This window comes from Xenopus laevis, chromosome 2L (genome assembly GCF_017654675.1).
Source record: "Xenopus laevis strain J_2021 chromosome 2L, Xenopus_laevis_v10.1, whole genome shotgun sequence".
Classification (NCBI taxonomy): domain Eukaryota; kingdom Metazoa; phylum Chordata; class Amphibia; order Anura; family Pipidae; genus Xenopus; species Xenopus laevis.
Window position 1 is genome coordinate 67,751,861 of NC_054373.1, and position 22,630 is coordinate 67,774,490.

The window sequence follows — 22,630 nt, forward strand, 5'->3', positions numbered from 1 at the left end:
CTCTCTGCTCTATTTGTTTAACCCCTTACTCACCTGCTCATTTCTCCCCTCCCTGCACTGCTCCTTTCTTTCACTCTCTGCTCTATTCATTTAATCTTCCAGTTCTTCCCCCTGCTCATTTCACTCCCTCTCTGCTCATTCCCCCTCCCTCCTCATTCCCCCTCCCTCCACTACTCGTTTGTCACTCTCTGCTCTATTCATTTAACCTCCACCTTCCTATCTCTCACTGTTCGCTTTTCTCCCTGTCTGCCTTGTTCTTTTCCTTGTCCCTCCACTGCTCCTTTCCCCCCTTACCCAATGCTTGTTACTCTCCTTTGTGGATATTGGTTAAAAAAAAAGAAAAGCAAACTATAACATTTTGTAAATAAAAACACATACAATCTCATTTTGTATACAAAAAGCTATGAATATTTTTTAGGTTTTCCTTTTTTATTTTTACACCTTGAATCTGTTATGAGATGTTACACAATTCCAGAACATCAGCTGCATTTATCTCCTTACAACTCCCTGCACCTGACAATAAACTGTTCCAGAACAGCTGCCTTTCCCTTGCAACTCCCTGCACCTGATCATAAAATATTCCAAAACAGATGCATTTTCCATTGCAACTCATTGCACCTGATAAACTCTTCTAGAACAGCTGCCTTTCCCTTGCAACTCCCTGCACCTGACCTCAAACTGTTACAGCAGTGAGCACAGCTGCATTTTTCCCTTGCAACTCCCAGCACAAGATCATAAAAATGCTCCAAAAAAGCTGCATGTTTTCCTTGCAACTCACTGCACCTGAAAATGTTTTAGAACAGCAAATTTGTTTTCTCTTTATAGTTTGTATTAAACTTAACATCTCTTGCATTATGCTGAGCATTTACAATACACTGATAAGTTAAATGATCAGGCAGCAGCATAAGACAATTATGTGCAGGCTGGAAACACACAGGACAGAGGGTGGGAGGGGAGGGGTTTGGCTGCTACAGCTCATGAGTTCAGCCTGTCAGTCAGTGCTGTGACCACTTCCTGTGAGAGAATGAACAGACACTCCCACTCTTCATTTCAGCCTAGCTTCTGACCTGAGAGGTTCTCATTGCAGCTCTGATATAATGACACTTTTAGCAGGTAAAATGCATTCAAAACTTATTTTTTTCTGCATCATTACATTGTTTGAGGAAAGATTCATCATATATCTGAATATGAAGGTTATGCAAAATGTCCCCTTTAAGCTGGCCATAGACACTCAGATTCGACCGTACAAATCCTCAGTTAGTACAATTTTCGGATCGTGTGTGGAGTGTCCCAACATTTATCTTGCCATGCCGATCGGTCTTTGAGTTGATCGGACAGGATAGAAAATTTCTGTGTGCTGCCGATCATATGTCTGCATGTATTGCCAATCAGACGATTTTCAGTGGGAGACTATCACCAGCTTGGTCGGACATTCGTACGATTGCTGTAGGATGAGAACAACGGCTGATCTGTTCTTTTACTGCTTTATTTGGTCTGAATGGTTAGTGGCAGGTCGGGAGATGAGGACGTACGATTGTTCTTGGCACACACTGATGTCAATGACAAAAATTAGAGGAAGGGGGATGAAAGGCTAAATGCAAGGACCTGTGCTTTGTGCTACATCAGGAAGGCAGGGGAGGTTTAGGGAGGTAAATATGTTGCAAAGATATTGGTGCATGGATGATGTTTACATGGAGAGCTTATGGGCAAAAATGATAGGGCTGCAAATCCATTACAGGGTAAGATACAGGGATTATGATCTCAGCCTGGCAATTATAGGCCAGTAAATTTGACAATTATTTGAAGGCTTGTTAAGAGGTCACATTCAAAAGTTTGTCCCGGTGAATGGCATTATAAGCAGCAATCCGCATGGCTTTAAGAAGGATCGGTCATGTCAGACAGCAGGGGAGCAGTAGATGAGATCTATTTGGATCTTGCCAAAGTGTTTATAGTGCTTTCTAAACTAAGGTCTGCTGGGCTTAATGAAGTCAATTGCACACGGATAGGAAACTTGCTACAGGATCGGGTACAAAGGGTGGTTGTTAATGGTACATTCTCTACATGGAGTAAGATTCTTAGTGGGGTCTCTCAGGGCTCGGTATTGGGTCCGCTTTTATTTAACTTGTTCAATGACTTAGCGGAGGGTATTATAAGTAATGTATTAGTGTTTGCAGATGACACAAAACTATCCAGCCCAATAAATTCCATCCAGGAGGCAGCATCCTTGATCTTGGAGGATCTTGACAAACTGGCAATCTGGGCAGCTAAGTGGCAAATGAGATTCAATGTTGATAAATGTAAAGTCATGCACCTGGGATGTAAAAATATTCAAGGCACTTATACCCTAAATGGAACTGCACTAGGCAAATCCATAATGGAAAAGGACCTTGAAGTCCTTGTAGATAATAAATAATAAACTTGGCTGTAGCAAGCAATTCCACTCTGTATTAAGAGGCATTGATTCAGAGGAGGAGGGGGTCGTTCTTCCACTGTATAGAGCACTGGTAAGGCCCCAGTAGAATATGCCATACAGTTTTGGTCTCCAGCGGTCATTGACATTATTGAATTAGAGAGGGTGAACAGAAGGGCAACTAAGCTGGTAAGAGGTATGGAAAATTTTAGCTATGAGGAAAAACTGGCCAAATTTGGGTTGTTCATGCTGGAGAAGAGGCACTTAAGGGGTGATATAACTATGAATAAATATATAAGGGGATCATATAATAATGGTTTATTTATCAGGAGGTCTTTCCAGCTGACGCAAGGTCACCCATTCCGTTTAGAAGAAAGGAGGTTCCACCTAAATATTTGGAAGATGTTTTTTACAGTGAGAGCTGCGAAGATGTGGAATTCTCTCCCTGAATCATTGGTACAGGCTGATACATTAGATAGCTTTAAGAAGGGGTTGGACAGCTTTTTAGCAAGGTTGGGAATACAGGTTTATGGAAGATAGCTCATATTGCAAGTTGATCCAGGGACTAGTCCAATTGCAATCTTGGAGTCAGAAATGAATTGGAGAGGCTTCAAATTGGGGTTTTGCCTTCCTCTGGATCAACTAGCAGTTAGGCAGGATAAAAAAAAGTTAAAAGTTTGAACTTGAGGGATGTGTGTCTTATTTCAACCTAACTTACTATGTTACTATTGTGTTAGAAGCTCTTGTTGCATACTGTATATAAAAGGTGTGAGGCAAGTCTTTATGATGGAGGATTTTAATTACCCAGATACCGACTGCAGCAACAGTTCTATAAGGACAGTACAGTACTGTCAGGGCAGAACTTCCCCATCAGGTAAACACAGTTGAAGCTAGCAATTATTTTAGCACCAGTGACACTGGACCTTCAGACTGTTCAAGGCCTCAGAGAGCTTGTGGTCACTGGCTCTAAATACCAGCAAATGATGCCCTCTCCTGCCAAACTTTTCCAAAAAGAGACCAACCTAATTGCACCACTGACCACCAGGTAGCACCTGTCACAGTCGGCACCCAAACACCAGAACAAATGCCAAGCACCCTGGTCTCGGCTCGTGCTTCACCTGTAGTGTAGTAGCCCTCAGCTACTTGGATGCCACCAGGACTTAAAGGAGAGGTGCAAGGCAAGGTTCTGGATAAACAGAGGGGCACGTCTGTTTAGCTAGAGTCTTAAGGCAGAAGGTCACGGTACAGAACAGGAAACCAGAATCGTCGTCAGAACAGGCCAGTTCGAGGCAGGCAGATGTCAATCGTAATCAGGGTCAAACCAGACTAATTCAATGCTCAAAAGGAGAGACAAAAAGCGGAGTACATGACGTCGCACAATCCCAAAGCAACCCTATATTAACAAATGTGTCTACCAACTTGAAGTGATCAACTATTCGACTTGATTGAAAGTATTGTGATTTTTGTGAACGTCTCCTCTGTATTCATTGAATAAATAATTAATTGAAAGTGAAAATCTTGTCAATTCATGGTGATTGAAATCATTAAAGTGCATAGTGCTTATTTGTGAACATAGAAATGTGTTTCAACCCACACCTTGGACTCCAATAAAGAAACCTGATAAAATGTGACTGTTCCCATATAGATCTTGCATCACCCGTTTCCCTATACTGGCTGAATAGTAGTCAGGGAGTACATTGAGGATTTAGTTAGCAATAATGCAATGATCTCGAGAGAGGATGGGTATGGAGTAAACATGTAATGAAAGTTGATCTGGGGTGACCCCAAACAACTAACTTGGACAATAATTATAATGGTGAAAACGGTTCAGTGTGTTGTCCTCAAGCGCAGTATGAGCCAGTAAAGTTGTATATATAGTTAAAACGCTTGGCCCTTCTGTTAGGAAGGTAGACTGATCAGCCACTGTACAGTATGGTGTGCACGGAGAATTAACTAACACTGTGTCCTCTCAGAGGCACCTATAACATTTGGCCTATTCCCTAGACACTGCAAAGGCAACACCTTAAACTGACACGTTGGCTGAACAATGCGCGTATAGGATCTGACCCTCCACGTACTAAATTATACCCTCCGTTCTCCCCCCTTCTAGTTCTCTATCTCACTGCGGGCTGTCATTAAGTTCCTCTTGTTCCCTGTCTTAGAGCCGCTGAACAAGCGGCAAAGCTACGGTGCCTAGCTGTCATTAAGTTCCTCTTGTTCCCTGTCTTAGAGCCGCTGAACAAGCGGCAAAGCTACGGTGCCTAGTGTCATTCAGATCCGATATACATTAAGACACTCCCCCAATCGTGTCTATTCTAAATGTATAATAACGGTCCCATTGGTTCAGTATTGTTCCTTATGGTACTGCCACATCGCAATTTCAAACTCCTACCAAAAGGAAAAATTATGCATTTCAAATGCACTTTGTACTCCTTAAAAATCAAATATATTTTTGGTGTGAACTGTCTGTGGGTCAAATCCAATCCTTCTGTTATTATTCCTTCCATTCTAAGGGGCCGTGGGTTTGTGGCTTTATAGGGTTACTTTGCCTCTCCTAATTATTAGGGCAAGACTGCATGACTTTTTAACCCTCCAGTAACCTGGTGGTGTCCCAGGCCTTAGAAAATAACAGGCAGTTCGTTTGCGGGACAACTCCACCATCTATTCTTTCCTAACTTTTTTATGGATTATGACTGCATGACTTTTTAACCCTCCAGTAACCTGGGCCATTTATTTATTCTTATACTCCTTTTTAATTAGTCAACAAATTACCTACTTCTATTCACATTAATTTATTGCACTGCACTTTATGGCACAATAACTGTATATTACGTGTTGAAATATTAATTGAGTTTTTTGTAGTTTTTTTTAGTCTGGATATATAAATGAACTCATATATACATAATTAATTGAATTATCCTGAAATGGTGGCTTTTTAGAATTCAGTATTAATGAATTAAAATTAATAGTTGCAATAGCACCTTTGAATCTGCACAGCACTTTAATTTTGCACTTTATTAGGTATTGAACAAGACCTTTAGTCTTTGTAAACTGGTAATTTATTAGTAACAGCTATTGGCGGGGTTTCTTTTTCTTAATTATTTTTAAATTTGTTATAGTATCTGATGTTGCCAGACCCTAGCCAACAGCTGCTTAAAAAGGTTCATAATATATAAACAAAGGCTTCCAATTTTCAATTTTGGGCTGCTGTAAGTTGCCATAGACGGTTACTATTTATTGGGCTGGTGGGGTGCTGTTTGGTCCTCTGTCTATGTACCTGAAATGCCAGGTCCTATTTTGAATCTCAGTTCAGACCTGGTGTGGTCTGTGGAAACTGGAAAGTCTTAATAGCAGGTAGATTTTACCTTGAAATACTGTACATCAGGGATGCCCAAAAGGTAGATCAGGATCTACCAGTAGACCTTTAGCTGGTGATAAGTAGATCTCAAGAAACTGTCAAAAAACGGCTTGTCTAAATCCCCCTCCTATTTCATGCTTTTCATTTAGATATTGTTACTTAGGAAATAGTTTTTTGTTAAATTGTTAAATATAGAAATATATAGGGTTGCCACCTGGCCGGTATTTTACCGGACTAGCCTGTAAAACACCTACCTTAAAAAAGGTGGCAACCCTAAATATATATTTTCTCATAAAACAATATTTAAATAATATTTTCCATGGAATAGAATGCTAACAATGCCTATGGACAAGGCCGCCATCAGGGGGTCACAGGGGGGACAGTTTTCCCGGGCCCGCAGGATTTTGTGTCTAAGGGGGGGCCTGGCCATGCTTCACTTACTTGATTATCCGGGCCCCCTGCTTTCGTGCTGCCAGCTTCACAAAATAGGACAATGCAGGACCCTCGTTGGTCCTTTAAGAATAAGTCCCGGTAAATCTGCATTGGGATTGGATCCCCTTATCCAATCCCTGTACAGCTTTACTGGGACTTATTCTTAAAGGACCACAAGGGTACAGGAAATCTTAATAGCTTAAGCTTCCATGCACAGAGCTGCAGTGTCCTATTTAAGTGAAGCATGGCCGGGCCCCCCCTTAGACACAAAACACTGGCATGCAATTTTTTTTTTACTTGCAGTGGGCCCCTGATCACCAATGGCTTTTTATAACTTGTGGGGGGCCCAGGCCAAACATTTTTTTTCCTTGCAGGGGGGCCCCTGATCACCAATGGCTTTTTATAACTTGTGGGGGGGCCAGGCCATCAATTTTTCTTTTTTACTTGTAACATTGGTGCCGCAGTATGCGGGAGATTGTACTTTTATGGGGGCCCTGGCGCCAATTTTTTTTTTTAACTTATAAGGGTGCCTGACCATCAATAGCTTTTTATAACTGTGTGTGTGGGGGGGGGTTAACTTTTTAGCACTGATGTGTATGTGGTTGGGGGCAGGGGTGGGCAGGGCCTTGAAAATTTTGTTGTACGCCCCATGATTTCTAATGGCGGCCCTGCTTATGGATGTAGATCATAATGGGACAACATCACCAAGTAGACCTCTCATTAGTAAAGTATGGACACTCCTGCTGTACATGCTCTGAATGCTGGACTGCTATTCATAAGGAGTCTGAAAGATTGTCTCTTATGTCTATTTCCTATAGAGAACATGAAGTTTCCCACAACTATTTGCAGAGGATATCATATGACATAGCTGCAATCACATCCTCTAGTCAGAAATATAAATCACCAACATTATTTTGAGAAAAAGAGTTCAAATCTTCCATTCAGTCACTGTTTCGGCAATTGTTGGCAGCAGTACAATCTCCCGCAGACTGCTATGAAAACACTGTGCCCTTTGACCGATGTTGTCTATGCTTTACGTGTAGCCAAGGCGGGGACTTTTTTTTTCAATAAGAAGCAAAACTAAACGGCTTGCAGGAAGCTGCAGCTGCTCTTCGCCTGGAATAGAGGTTCCTTAGGGCCTAAGTGAGTTCTATAGACGAGCAGTTGGTCCGTGTGGAAGCGACACCATGGCAGGCAGAGGCAGGATGGCGGAGGACGTAGCCACAGCTTCCAGTTACCGAGAGGTCCAGCCCCAGCACATGCACCTGGAGCTCACAGTAGACACAGAGGCTCGTATGCTGCGGGGTTCCCAGCGGCTGGATTTGCAGGTGCTACGGGAGACCGAGGAACTTCGACTGGACACACATCGCTGCTTGCGGGTGCGGGGGGTTCGGCTGGAGAAGAACCAGGGGAAACACGAGACGCTGTCGTGGGAGGAGAAGCCTTTCACAGGTTATGGCACTATGGTTGTTCTGCGGCTGCCCAGCCTTCTGCCCTCGGGAGCCAGGATTCGGGTGATCATCGATTACGAGGCTGCAGACAGCCCAGGGGTGGGTGAGCTTATAGGCTTTTAACGTCACATTTTCTGGCTTGTGAGTTTTAAACAATAGAGACAAACCAAATGAAAACATTCTCTACGTTGAAATATATCTTTCTTTATTGTTGCCACTGAGATACTAAAGCTGATGTATTGTACATTCTTTTTATTCTTGCTTTGAGTAATGAGCTCCAGATTTCTTTGTGACAACATATACAGAGAATCACATTTGGCAAGTGTTGTTTTTGCATATCTTTTATGCTACCTTGGCTTCTTTAAGCAAAATACATTGTTATAGTCCAGGTTTAAGAAAAATGCATGTTTCTACAATGCCTATACTGTTAATATAGATCAGGCACTCCCAAGAAATTTGTGTATGGACCCCAAAATTCTCTAGAGCTCCACTGCCCTCTTCGGATGACTTTATCATTTTGTTAAAATGCAGAACATCATTTTTTTTTTAAATGTAGAAAATATAATAAGGTGACTGATTGTCTCACTAGACAGAAGCTATAGTTTATAATCACGTAGACAGAGTATGTTGTGAGAAAGGAAAACTTACTGCCAAGTATCTCTTCAGAGTTCAACCTGTTGCTCTACTATCTAATTTACTTTTATGGCCTATCAATAGACTTGGCACCAGGTCTGGACTGAGAATCAAAATAGGCCCTGGCATTTCAGGTACACAGAGACCCAATCAGTGCCCAGCAGCCCACTAGATACTGACTTTATAAGGCACCTTATAGTAGCCCCTCTGGCATTTGCCAGAACCCACAGCCATTCCGGGCCTGCTTGGCACCCTCTTAGGCTAGGACAAGATGGGCCGAAGTCAGCTTGCTGAAATCTGCAGGCCAATTTTAGCTGTACCCTCTTCTTTTTTTGTGTCCGGGAACCCTTGTGTCGGCATCGGCGCAAACACTCTTGGTGTATTTCTGTGCGATATGCAAAGTCTTGCATTTCTTTGCCGAAATCAGCCCAGTGTGTTCACACCAGAGCTGACACAAAGGCTCCGGACGCTAAAGAGGAAGGGTCTCACTGGGCACTTGTGTGTCCTGCCGACCCAGACCCACTACCCCGCTGGCCACAATTGCAACTGCCTGGCTGGGATGGGAGCCCCTGAAGTGGCAGCCCCAGTGCGCCCAGGACCACTCAGTCCAATGCCGAGAAGACTATACTGCTCGCAGTGAGAGGCTGAAATCGACCTACGGATTTCAACAGGCTGAATTTGGGCGCATCTAGCCCTGGCCTTCGTTCCCCACTAGGGTGTTGTGGGGCGCTGTCTACAGTCTTTCAGTTGTCCATCAGAATGCAGCCCAGAACGTAACACATGGAGATATTCTCATGGTTGATCAGATTGGTGCAGTGTAGATCATACATCGTTTTTGCACTGTGACTATTTGTGGGGAATGCCGGTGTGCCTACCCCAAACTGCTTAGATTAATAATTTGTAAGTGGATGTTTTAAGGCAAGCTAATGCTTATACATTTAAACACTGTATTGTGGGTACAAAACATGGTGATTTACTTGTGAAAATTGCACTTTGTAAAGTGAAACTTTAAAATGTCCCTTTCGATACTTTTTGTGCACTTTGCATATCTATTTTACTCTTTACACTGCTGAGCTTGTTATTTTACTTCCCTTAACTTTTGCTGCATCAGCTGTTTACTTGCATGACAATCTTGGAATAAGACATTTATGAGCTGTTATATGTCACTGGATGAACCTTGATATCACCAACTTTTGGCTGAAAGGCTAAATTTCAAGTTTTTTTCATACCAGTCAGTGCTACAATGTTCATTACTTTTATGTATTCCAGAAAGTTACATACATTGAAATTTAAAAAATAAAGAGAACGTTGGCTTGGCCCCTAAATGAGAATGGCACACAAAATTGCAAAGTGTTGCAACCCTGCCCTGTCCACCTTCTCTTGTTATTAGGGACAGTTTTAACCTGTGATAGTAATGTGGTTATAAATATGCCACGCCTATGGAAGTTTACAGTCTTTAGGATCAATGCTTATTCACAAAGGATCCCCTAATTTGGCAAAGCCATCACAACTCAGTGAGCAACTTGCTGAGCCCCGATCAGATATCATTAAGAGAGGCTTTATTTTTGACCAGTAAGCCATCAACTTTTTAAGGTGTGGCCTTGTTGGCAGGCAGTATTTGGGTATGAAAGTTTATGGTACATTTTAGAAAATAAATGGAATATAAGATACAGGGAAACTGAAACTGAAAAGGTGCTATATCAGATCTCAATGAATAAAGGAGGATAGAGCAGATAAATGGAGTTAGGCTTTTCCAGGATGTGTTTATTAAGCAATGGAATGGATGAAAAAAATATGCCACACTGCAAGTGTAACTATTAACATCTTTGGGTACAGAGGCTAACTTTATCCCAACACTGCAGAAAAAAAAAATTGGACAGAAGGAAGTATTAAGTCATATTAAAAGTTGCAGTGTTTTGAGAATGTTATAGAGATGTGTACTGATTCTAGATGATACTTGAAAAAGGGCAGGTGATAGTAGCAGGTAAAAAAAAATTATTATTAGTCACAAGATTAAATAACAGTACAGGTATGGGATCTGTTATCAAGAAACCCATTATCCAGAAGGTTCTGAATTACAGAAAGGACATCTTCCATAGAATCCATTTTATCCAAATAATCCAACATTTTAAAAAGGATTTCCCTTTTCTCTGTAATAGTAAAACAGTACCTTGTACTTGATCCAAACTAAGATAATTTATCCTTATTGGAAGTAAAACCAATCTATTAGGTTTATTTAATGTTTTAATGTTTTCTAGTAGGGTAAGAAGATCCAAAGTACAGAAAGGTCTGTTTATCCAGAAAACCTCAGGTCCCAGGCATTCTGGATAACTGGTTCCATACTCGTATTTTCCAGAGAGAATGAAGGAACCCAACAATTATTGCTTTTACCAGCTATGTTTATATAAATAGAAAATATTAAAAGATATTGCAAACAAGATTTACTTTGTGTTACTTTGTGCCTTTAACTGAGAAAGAAAGAATAACCTTTAATAAAGGGAATTATGAAATCAATTGAAGGAAGAGCAGGGAAGATCTATATACAGTTGTCTGAAGAAAGGGATTTTTATCAACAGGAATATAATTCAAGAGGGATGAGGGGTAATACTAGACAGTAACGCTCAGGATAATTTTGTACTTGAAAGTGGCAATAACTACAAATTCTCTTAGGACTTATTAAAGGGGATGTAAAGGCAAAATAATAAAAATCCCATGAATCTCCAATATACTTTAATTAAAAAATGTGTACCGTTTTATAATAAACCTGACTGTATGCAGTGCAATTCTCCCTTCGTTTTACTTGCTCTGACTGCTGCTGACAGTCCCTAGCTGCTCTGCAGGGAAATGTTCATACTTTCAAAAGGGGGGATCCCCCCCCACCTTACTTCCCAGAACTCCAGCAGCTTTGTTTCCCTGTAGAGCAGCTGGCAACTGTGTAGAGATTCATTTCCACAGACCCAGAGCCCTGCTGTATCTGCTACTATGGCAGACTATTTGACTTGTGCTGTTTTGATAATTTATGACGATCCCTAAGCTTAACCTCCCAGCAGACACCCAGATCACACTTGCAAGGTCTTGCAAAGAAGGTTTAACATAGTTAGAAGATGATGACCCATTGCAGCCATTTGAAAGCATAAATCATTTGTTTCATTAGGCTTCTGGTGCAGTAAGTTCATGTTTAGTATACAAAATACAGCATTTCTAGCATTATTCTATTTTAGACTTTAATTCCCCTTCAAAGCAAGCATCTCAGTTTGTATACTCCATTTCTCTAAACAGGTTTGTTGGTTGGACCCACAACAGACTGCAGGCAAGAAGAAGCCTTACATGTACACGCAAGGCCAGGCAGTTCTTAACCGCTCCTTCTTCCCATGCTTTGATAGCCCTGCTGTTAAATGCACCTATTCTGCCAATATCAAGGTGAGTTTCAGTACAGTAAGTGATCTGCTTTTTTTTGTCATGAAGGGTTTTTCAATCCAAGGTGTACAGTTAAAATAATAACCAAGAGCCAATTAGTGTACTTTATAAATTGGTTTTATTATACAGAGCTTCTGTGTGAAATGTGCCCCAGTAGGAATGAAGAATACAGTTTTAGAATGAATGGATGCAATACATCAAAAAATTTGTGGCACTCCCTTATTAAAGACATAGTGACACGTAGGGGCACATCTACTATTGGTCAAATATTGAGGGTTAATTAACCCTCAATATTCGACCATCAAAGTAAAATCCTTCGACTTCAAATATCGAAGTCGAAGGATTTACCGCATTTCCTGCGATCGAACGATCAAAGGAAAAATCGTTCGAACGATTCAAAGGATTTTAATCCATCGATCGAACGATTTTCCTTCGATCCCAAATTGGCTAGAAAGCCTATGGGGACCTTCCCCATAGGCTAACATTTATTCTCGGTAGGTTTTAGGTGGCGAAGTAGGTGGTCGAAGTTTTTTTTTAAAGAAACAGTACATCCACTATCAAATGGTCGAATAGTCGAGCTATTTTTAGTTAGAATCGTTTGATTCAAAGTCGTAGTTGAAGGTCGAAGTAGCCAATTCGATGGTCGAAGTAGCCAAAAAAATACTTCGAAATTCGAAGTATTTTTTATTCTATTCCTTCACTCGAGCTAAGTAAATGTGCCCCCTAAACATTAAACCTTTTTTTTAACCGCTATCATAACATTGTCTTTGTATACTATTCATAAATTTGCCATAAAGTATTTGTCACGTATTTTTATGCTACCTATCTGATCCCCCATCTGCCATCTTTGTGCAGCAGTAGTCTGTTAGCATTAGAAACTCTAGACAGGTCTGCTTTTGTAAGTAATTGTTACTTAAAAGTCCTTTAATCTGTCAGCAAAAAACAATGAACATGACCTATAGGTAAATTTTAATGTACATTATTATCTTAAAGAGTATCTTTTATAGTGTCAGTATCACTTTAAAGGGGATGTAGTAGCTACAGTCTCACCCTTTCCCTCCTGTGTTTCCAAACCTGCACCTTACTTGGTTGTAGATTTAGCATGCTGTTCATGCAGTAACCCTGTAATTTCTCTATGGCTGAGGCACTTGGTGCATCGGCTCCGCTGCTCTCAGCCTGTGTTTTTTCTGCAGGCTGAGAGATGCAGATCTGTCTGTGTGTAGCTACATGGAGAGGAGCAGAGATTGGGCTGAAAATGCCTGCTTTCTGGTTTTTGGGCTGTTCTCCACTTCTGCTCTGTGTAGCCACAAGCAGGCAGAAGCTGTGATTGTCCATAAACCTACTGGGAGATGCAGAAGGGATCGGATCCGCTTCTCTCAGCTCTCTCTCTCAGGACCATTTTTATGTGATTATTTTTTTCTCTCTAGGTACCTGAGGGTTTTACAGCTGTTATGAGTGCAAATAACTCAGACCGCCAAGGTGATACTTTTATCTTCAAAATGACACAACCCATTCCAGCATATCTGGTAGCTCTGGTGGTTGGTGACATTGTATCCGCCGAGGTAGGGCCAAGGTATGTTCAGTTGTTCAGTGGGCTAATAAGATAGAGGAAGGTCCTATTTCTGTACTGTTTATATTCTTAAATGATGGTTGCATGTTTGGTTGTAGGAGCCGTGTCTGGGCTGAGCCTTGTCTTATAGAAGCAGCTAAAAAGGAGTATGATGGAGTGATCGAGGACTTCCTAAAAGTGGGGGAGAAGCTATTTGGTCCTTATGTATGGGGAAGGTAAGTGGTTTTGGATCTCCCCTGCAATGTTAGAGCCTGCATTAATTATTTTTTACACCAGACAACAGACAAACATTGTTATAAAAACACCTACCTTTTGTCTTATTCTGTCACCCATCTAGTTCAGTTATTGAGTTATTGAGGAATGTGTTGATTCCCCAGGTATGATGTACTGTTCATGCCACCATCTTTCCCATTTGGTGGAATGGAAAACCCCTGCATCACATTTGTCACCCCATGTCTGCTGGCTGGCGATCGCTCATTGGCTGATGTTATCATACATGAGATTTCACACAGCTGGTTCGGGAACCTGGTCACCAATGCCAACTGGGGAGAATTTTGGCTGAATGAGGGCTTCACAATGTATGCCCAACGTAGAATTACAACTGAATTATATGGTGAGTCCAATCATTCTGATGAACTAATTACATTTAGAAGTGAAGGTGGAACATTCTATTATATCCTAGTAAGTTATAATTACATTAATAAAGCCTGGATTTATTTTGGTGCACTTGGGATAGTTTAAGGTGCACCAGTGCCACTTTGATTTTTGTGCAGAAAGATTCATCTGTAGACTAGAAAAAAAGGATTGGGTGGTAGTAATGGTAAAAACAAAACAAATGGGCCATTAGATCTTGATAACATTTTTTTTTTTAAAAAAGTTTAAATGAATTTTTAACAATATTGAAAACAGTGTATGCTGCATTTATTAGGCTCATATTGATTATTGCTGTACATTGCTCTTTAAACCCATCCTTTTATCTTATTGTATGAGTGTGAATTGTTCAGATCCTAGCAAACCAGACTATCTACCATGCTTCTTTGTGGGTTATTATTTTTGCAGTTCATGGGCCATTTTCATTTGGGATTCATTCATTCGAGATTGTTGTAATCTGATCTTTTCATCTTTGGCTGTATAATAAAGTAATACTTTACAAGTTGTTTATGTTTTTTTTTCTGTCCTATGTTTGCAAGCAGACTGCATCTTCTCAGCACTGTCTTTGTATGTTTGTAGGTCCTGCGTACACTTGTCTGGAAGCAGCTGCTGGAAGAGCCCTGCTACGGCAGCACATGGACACTTCTGGGGAAGACCATCCTTTGAACAAATTGCGAGTAAAGATAGAGCCTGGTGTGTATGTTAACATGCATACGTTCATAGCATAAGATGTTGCAGAGTAACATTTTTTCCTCTTTTATTTCGACAGGGGTGGATCCAGATGATACGTATAATGAGACTCCCTACGAAAAAGGATTCTGCTTTGTTTCATACCTAGCCCACCTCACTGGGGACCAGACAAAATTTGATGACTTTTTAAAGGTAATAAACAAAGCATCAGCAGTACAAATACATGGATCCATGACTCAAATACGGTTAGCATATATTTTAGCATTTCATTTGATAATTATAAATTTAGATATATTTTTAGATTTTTCCACTTTCTCCAGCAAGCAGGTTTCATTTGGACTAAAAGGGGTGAACTTGATGGATATGTCATTTTTTAAACTCACCTACTATTTTATTATTGCTTCATCTTAAATAAAATACTTTAGGATATTTATTTTATTTCATTTTGCAGTTCTGTACAGCTTGCCCGAACATTTTTGGGCATCAAAGTCTTGAAGGTCTGTTTTCAGAATAGCCCTGCTTTCTTCATCTTGCCCCTGTACTCTATCCACACCCCTACTCTATGCAGTCTATTTTGACATGAGCCAATTAAGTTGGGGGTGCATAAACACTATCTGAATTTCCCAAAAGAAATACATATTTTTTGTAATTGCACAGACATGCATAATTCTACACACTGAAGGGAAACCATGATATATCGCTGACTTGTAGGAATCTTTTCCCAACCCCCCTTAGGCTCACAGAATTGCAATTCACATCAAAGGAATTGCTTAGTATAAAAATAAAAACTGGATAGATAGGCTGTGCTAAATAAAAAATGTTTCTAATATTGTTAGTTAGCCAAAAATGCAATGTATAAAGACTGGAGTAACTGGGTATGTAATATAATAGCCAGAACACTACTTCCTGCTTTTCAGTTCTCTTGGTTTACACTGACTCGTTACCAGGCAGTAACCAATCAGAGACTTGACGGGGGCCACATGGGTCATATCTGTTGCTTTTGAATCTGAGCTGAATGCTGAGGATCAATTGCAAACTCACTGAACAGATATGTCTCATTTGGCGCCACTCAAGTCGCTGACTAGCTTAGAGTTATAGAGCTGAAAAGCAAGAAGTAGTGTTCTGGCTATTAAGTTAGACATCCAGTCACTCCAGCCTTTATACATTACATTTTTGCCTAACTATATTAGAAACATTTTTTATTTTGCACAGCCTATCTATTTATACAGTTTTTATTTTCACACTGAACTGTTCCTTTAATTTAATTTGTTAGATATTGTATACATCCAACAGTCCCTTGTAGATGTGTGCAGATTCCTACAAAAAATGTAATCTACTCAGTGTTGTACAGCTAGTTTAGAATAGGAGTCAGTAGCATTCTGATGGTTGGCTTCTGCTCACCAGTGTTCTTAACTGAGTGGTAACTATTTCTTTTTATAGGGCCCTCAATTACAAACTTACTCTCTTTCCTTTCAGGCCTATGTAAATAAGTTCAAATTCCAAAGCATTCTTGCTGATGAAGCCCTTGAGTTTTATCTAGAATATTTTCCAGAACTGAAAGCACGGGGAGTGGATAAGATAGCTGGTAAGTTTATAAAAGGACTTTTTTATTAAAGCCAAGAGAAACAATACTGTATAAAAGTGCATAGTTACAGCCTTTTTAGTCCATACATATAAGCACTTGCAGTGCAGCCCTTCTAGTTGTATTTTCTTTTATTTTTTTGTTTTTTTTTAACAATTGTTTTTATTGAAATTTTCTAGTGCACATACAACAGTGTTCATGCTCAATAAACATCTACAAGTTCAGATAACAGTGTCCTTGAATCATTGACATTCATTTTACAGATTTCAAAGCATGAGATGGGTATACATTGAAAAAATAACTCAGATATAACTTGTCAATGCATCTGCAGGGTTTCATTTTTAGCCATGAACTTACATACATTATTTATTCACCTGTATATGCACTTAACCTCCCTCATGTATTTCCCCCAACCTAACCCTAACTGGCTGCCAACCATAACCCAAACCAAGAGGTATATTACTATCTTTACCTATGGAAATCTCATTGAAATACCTACAGCTCACTTCTTTACTCTAGGATTACATCCATTTGAATCTACTCATCTCCCTGCTTCTAGGGGAGGTGTTTGTCCACCCAATCATTCCATATAGCATCAAACTTAGCTGGGCAATACGTTAGTTTGTACATGGGAATATTGTTATTTACCATAGTTATCCATTGCTTTTTTGTGGGCGCTGCAGTATCCTTCCAGTTAATAGCTATCAAACTTTTAGCATAAATAAATAACGCTGATAGGAGACTTCGAATTTTACGTGTAGAAGTTATACTTTCCACATAATTAAGCAGAATAGGTGTAGGGTCTAGAAGTATAGGAATAGAGGAAACCTCCATACAGTCCTCTACAATGTCTTTCCAAAATGTTTGAAGCTTGCGGCAGGACCAGACCATGTGCATAAAATTAGCTGGTGTGTGATGACATTTAGGGCACTCATCAGGAATAGTGTTAGTTATTAGGGATAGCTTATGTGGGGTGAGGTAAGTCCGGTGGAGATATCTGAATTGTACCATTTTGTCCCTGAGACTTATAAGGGAATCAAACACCGCATCTAGGGTTTCTTCCCAGAGATCTGGAGTTAATGTTGGTACATCTATATTCCATTTCAAATATAATTTGGGGAGTATTTGTGGTATGGGAAGACTAATTAGTTTGTACAATTGGGACATAGGTTTACGCAATCCCTGAGTGTGTAAATATTCCTCCAATTTAGTGGGACTTGTCTCTATAGTTGCAAATGGTAGTTGAACCTGAATAGCATGACGTAATTGAAGATATCTGAAAAACATTTGGTTTGGAAGACTAAATTTAGTTTTTAGATCAACAAAAGGTTGTAATTTGACTTGATCAATTATGTCACCAATGTATTTTATTTGATATATTGCCCAAATTTGAGGGTCAGGAATCTTCTGTCTGGTTCCGGACCAGCAGTACACTGCTCAAACAATAAAGGAATATAGTAGCGTTTATCACTCCTTAATAAAGCTTACTGGGTGAGCTGAACTGTAGTCACCAAAAACCATCAGGCTTCATCCTGTTGAAGTCGTCCTTGGGGTGCATCTGATTGCTGACCTAGTTGCGGAGTATGTGGCATTCTTTCAAGCCATTCATGTGTCTCCTCTGGTTTATTAAAGAAGTACACCTTGTTGTCTTTGACCATGCGTAATTTCACTGGAAACATCATGGCATGTGTAATTTGGCATGTTCTCAGAGATTCCTTTACTGAGGCGTACTTTTGACGATGCTTACGTACTTCAAGTGAAAAGTCAGGATATAGAGATATTCTTTGATTCTCCATCATAATATTTCCTGCCTTCCTGGCAGCAATTAGTGCAATGTCTCTGTCTCTTTAATTTTATAGCCTCGCCACAATCGGCCTAGGCGGGGCACCAGGAGGAGGGGCACGCCCAGGGACCCTATGGGCCTGTTCAATAACAAATGTAGAAGTGAATATTTCTTGTCCAAATTCCTTAACCAGACAGTTTTCTAGAAAATGTTCCATGTTTGCTCCTTCCACCTTTTTACGGCATGCCAACCACACTAATATTATTTTGCCTTTTTTTCTATATCATCCGCCCGCGCCTCTAAAGTATTAAGATGGCGGGTCACTTGCTCTATTTTGTGAGGCAAAGGGTGGACAGTGTCCTCCATGTCAGAAATACAGTGCTCCATTTCAATTGTGCGCTCTCTCAACTTCTGCATATCTTGCTTAAGAATTGCAAAACTTGTGCCCAATTCCTCCAATTTCTGCACCACAGTAGTGTGATTTTGTGAAAGGTGCATTACCTCCGACAAAGTCGGTTCCGGTGGTTGGGCCTCAGGGGTCGTAGCCTACCTTCTTTGTAGTGTCTGTACTACGTATTGGGGACAACTGCATTGAGGAAACTGGAGAGGAATATCTTGCAAACGTATCAGTTTCGCTGTTGCTTGTTGCGCTTTTGCCTGGTGTACCTCCACCAAGTGAGACGAGGCTGGTCTCAATGCGTCGCCATCTTGGTTTGAGACTCATAGGGCAAAGGGTCCACAATTGTATGTGCCCACTGGTTAGGGTGCAGACCTAATGAATGACTTAATGGGTGCTTAGGACATGCCATATCTTGGATTTGCTAGTATGCTCCACAAGGCACGGAAGGGTCAACACTGGATTAGCCTATTCATTCTAGGAATCCTAGGATAAGGGCCAGGGCAGAATAAGTGTTTGCTTCACAGCTCTCAGCCTGTATTTTTTTTTTTTTTTTGCATGCTAAAAGAAACAGATCCACTCCGTTGCTTGCACATGCAAGCTTCTACTTTCATGCAGGCACATGGAGTGGAAGTTGGTCTAAAAAAAAAAAAAAGGATTCTCGTGTTTTCAGGCTGACCTTTACTCTAGTCCATAGCTTGCTGATCTGTTCAGCACTCCCTTAATGATAATTGACCCTTGGGGGGTTACTGCAGGTGTGTGGGTTCTTAACAATTTGTTTGTTATATAATAAGTTTGCATCAACATTTTTCTTTTTTTTTATCTTTCTGATAGGTCTGGAATTTGACCATTGGTTAAACACTCCAGGATGGCCTCCTTTCCTCCCAGACCTGTCCCCTGGAGAGGCACTTATGAAACCAGCGGCAGAACTAGCAAACCTCTGGTCTTCTACACCACTTGATACTGAAACGATTTCAAAAGTCGATCCCACCAAATGGAGAACCTATCAACTTGTTTACTTTTTGGATAGGGTACTGGAATTGTCACCATTACCTAATGGTAAGAGCCTATGTCATCTCTATATGAATAGTTTTTTTGCTTGTTCTCCCTAAAAGTAGTGGCATTCATAGACCTAAACATTGACTCTATGCAGAGCCGTCAGTGCTGGATTAAAGGAGAAGTAAACCCTTAATATGGATATGGCTTAAAATCAGCCTTATATTGTGACATTTATATTCTATGTGTATTGTAAATTGTGAGTTGGTCCCTAAGCTCAGTAAGTGACAGCAGCACAGAGCATGTGCAGTGAATCATCAGAAAAGAAGATTGGGAGCTACTGGGGCATCTTTGGAGACACAGATCTTTACTGCTAGAGCAATGTGGTTGCCTTGGGCTTGTATAGAAGCCCAAAACAAAGAGTACAACATTTCTAGCTACTTCTTTAGTTAGGCTTTAGTTCTCCTTTAAGACTAAATGCCACTCTAGGCAAGGTAGTGCTTTTGCCCTTTTGATATACAAAAAAACTAGCCTGTTAATGTTGAGAAAAGTCATTGCAATGCAAGTGCTATATCCATAAGTGCTCACACCTAAATCTATGGATCTATAAACATTTATACACAAAACTATGAACACAGGGTTAAACAAGCAGAGAAGAAATGCACTTACTGAGATATATGCTCCTCTGTGTACTGCTCCATAAGGCATCATATGCCTTATTATCAGATTAATTGCTACTGGTAAACTACACAGTGGTTACAGGCAACATAGTTGTACAGCCCTTTATTGATACATGTATCATGCCTTTCTGGGTATTTTCTACATAATCACAATCCTTTATAAAGAATATTTTTCTACCTATATGTTTTTCTGCAGGTTTTCATAGTAGCACTATAAATGTTTGCTGAAATATGGTTACATTCTGCTGTATGTTTGGCTTGTGCCTATCTAGGAAATATTGAACAACTGGAAAAGTTTTATCCAAAGATTTCCAATGCCACAAATGCTGAGCTGCGCATGCGCTGGGCCCAGATTGTGTTGAGGAATGACTACCAGCCCCACTTTCATAAAGTCAGGGACTTTCTCCATTGCCAGGTATGAATCTGGACTCATTGTGTGCGGTATACCATAGTTAATACTACATGTGATGGAATAGTATATTATTTACACTTCAAACTGATTTAGCTATACTGTGTTTTCATATGTATTTCTGTCTATTAGGAAGGCACGATCAATAAATGCTTATTTTATAATGAAAAAGTAGATCACGATATAACATAACATTGACCTGATTTAACAAGGTCAGTGCAGACCCTTGTTGGCCTACAACTGGTATGTTTCCTTTGGAATTAAAGGGGTGGTTAACCTTTAAGTAAAGTTTTAGTATGTTATAAAATGGCTAATTCTAAGCAACTGTTACATCTGTCTTGATTTTTTATTTTTATAGATTAATTATTTGCCTTTTTCTTCTGACTCTACCCAGCTTTCACATGGGGGTCATTGATCCCATCCAAAAAACAAATGCTCTGTAACGCTACACATTTATTGCTGCTTTTTATTACTCATCTTTTTGTTCAGGCCCTCTCCTATTCATATTGCAGTCTCTTAATCAAATTATTGCATGGTTACTAGGGTCATTTGGACCCTAACAACCAGACTGCTGAAATTGCAAACTGAAGAGCTGCTAAATAAAAAGCTAAATAACTCAAAAACCACAAATAAAAAAATGAAAACTAATTGCAAATTGCTTCATAATATAACTCTCTACAACATACGAATAATTAACTCAAAGGTGAATAACTCCTTTAACTTGATATTGTTCTACACAGATATGTATATATTTCTGGTGCCTGAATAGTGGACGTTAAGGCCAATTGTTATTCACCAGAGGCAGCCAATGAGTTTTATCTGGTGTATTTTCTGATATTTATTTAACAAGTGCAATGTTTAACAGAACAGTATTTTAACTTAGAACAAAACTGAAATAATAAAGTAGAATGTGCTCTGTGACTGCCTCAAGGTGGTAGTCTGTTTGGTGGTTGGAGGGGCCTACAAAGTGTAGAGTTTTTTGTACATCTGTTTTTCTGCATTCAAGAAATCACACAGACTACAATATAATTGTTATGAGAATACTTCTTTTTTCTGCTTTGTAATCTTCTCCCTACACCACTTTGTTTTCTTAGGGGAAACAGAAGTATACTTTACCTTTGTATCGTACCATGCAAGCTGGCTCAGAGGCAGCGCAGGCCCTTGCTAGGGAGACCTTTATCCAAACTTGCCCACAGCTTCATGCCAATGTTCAGAACTACGTGAAGAGGATCCTAGGCACATAGAGCCACACTTCTGCTATTGAAGCTCAACTTAAAGTGGACATGTCACCTAGACACAAAAAGCTGTATAATAAAAGTCCTTTGCAAATTAAACATGAAATCCAATTTCTATTATTTATTAAAGCATTCATCGCTGTTGTAAACTCATTTTAAAATCATTTTAAAATCTCAGCTGTCAATCAAATATTGTCTGCCCCTCCTCTATGCCATAGGCAAAGAGGCGGGGCAGACAATTACTTTCACTTTCCATTTAGCACTTCTTAGATGTCACTGCTCTCCCCACATTCCCCTGTTCTCTTTACCATTTAATTGTGTAACCAGTACATGGGGATTGACATTTGTTCCCCCAGTCTGGTGCACAAACAAGATTCTGAGATGATACAAGGCTTGTCTTGATAACAGTGCCCACAAAATGACTCCTGCCTGCTTGTTATAATTATGAATTCCCAGACTGAAGGAAACAAGATTCAAATAATTTATATAGTGTAATTAAAGTTCATTTTGCTTGACTGATGTGATAAAATAGGATTTGGAATCATTTTTTTGGGTGACGGGTCCCCTTTAAGGTACAAAGGAGAGTGTATATCGAAGAGCAACATTGTCCCATTACAGAATAGAAGCGCAATCGACATACTGTGTGAGCCTGTCATAACTGAAAATGCAATAAAGCAAAACAAACATCAGTCTGCCTACGTTATTATTGCTCTGATACATGTTACAGTGTGTGAGTAAATGACTAGCATACAAATGCATTGTTGATAAAATCGTTTTAAGCTGTAGCAAAGCTGCAATTTTTCAGCATCAGATTTTATTTCTAAAAGCAAGTATGTATTCTCACTATGAGATGGGGATAAGTGCGCAGCAGCCAGCAGGTAGCAATAAAAGAAACATTCTGAAGCAGCTGAACTACCATGACTAAACTACACACAA

At 40.0% G+C, this 22,630-nt stretch overlaps 1 protein-coding gene across 2 annotated transcripts; it reads left to right on the plus strand.

Annotated features, from left to right (window-relative positions):
- Positions 1–1,093: 1,093 nt before the first annotated feature.
- On the plus strand, positions 1,094–22,383 carry rnpep.L (arginyl aminopeptidase (aminopeptidase B) L homeolog). 2 transcript variants are annotated; one of them, XM_018245199.2, is made up of 11 exons: positions 1,094–1,113; positions 11,564–11,704; positions 13,129–13,274; positions 13,370–13,486; positions 13,649–13,884; positions 14,502–14,615; positions 14,692–14,804; positions 16,089–16,197; positions 19,209–19,433; positions 20,323–20,465; positions 21,554–21,793. In XM_018245199.2, the coding sequence occupies exons 2-11, from the start codon at positions 11,612–11,614 to the stop codon at positions 21,701–21,703; spliced, it is 1,446 nt and encodes a 481-aa protein (XP_018100688.1). In that variant the 5' UTR covers positions 1,094–1,113; positions 11,564–11,611; the 3' UTR covers positions 21,704–21,793. The 2 variants fall into 2 exon arrangements, with proteins under 2 accessions (XP_018100688.1, NP_001087880.2); NM_001094411.1 differs by lacking the exon at positions 1,094–1,113 and adding an exon at positions 7,319–7,750 and having other exon boundaries at positions 21,554–22,383.
- Positions 22,384–22,630: the final 247 nt, after the last annotated feature.

What these genes read in the sequence shown, in the direction of transcription:
- rnpep.L (NM_001094411.1), top strand. Translation starts at nt 7,388, where the DNA reads ATGGCAGGCAGAGGCAGGATGGCGGAGGACGTAGCCACAGCTTCCAGT. An exon ending in AGGCTGCAGACAGCCCAGGG is followed by an intron (nt 7,751 to 11,563) that starts GTGGGTGAGCTT and finishes TTCTCTAAACAG; the next exon opens with GTTTGTTGGTTGGACCCACA. An exon ending in AATTTGATGACTTTTTAAAG is followed by an intron (nt 14,805 to 16,088) that starts GTAATAAACAAA and finishes CTTTCCTTTCAG; the next exon opens with GCCTATGTAAATAAGTTCAA.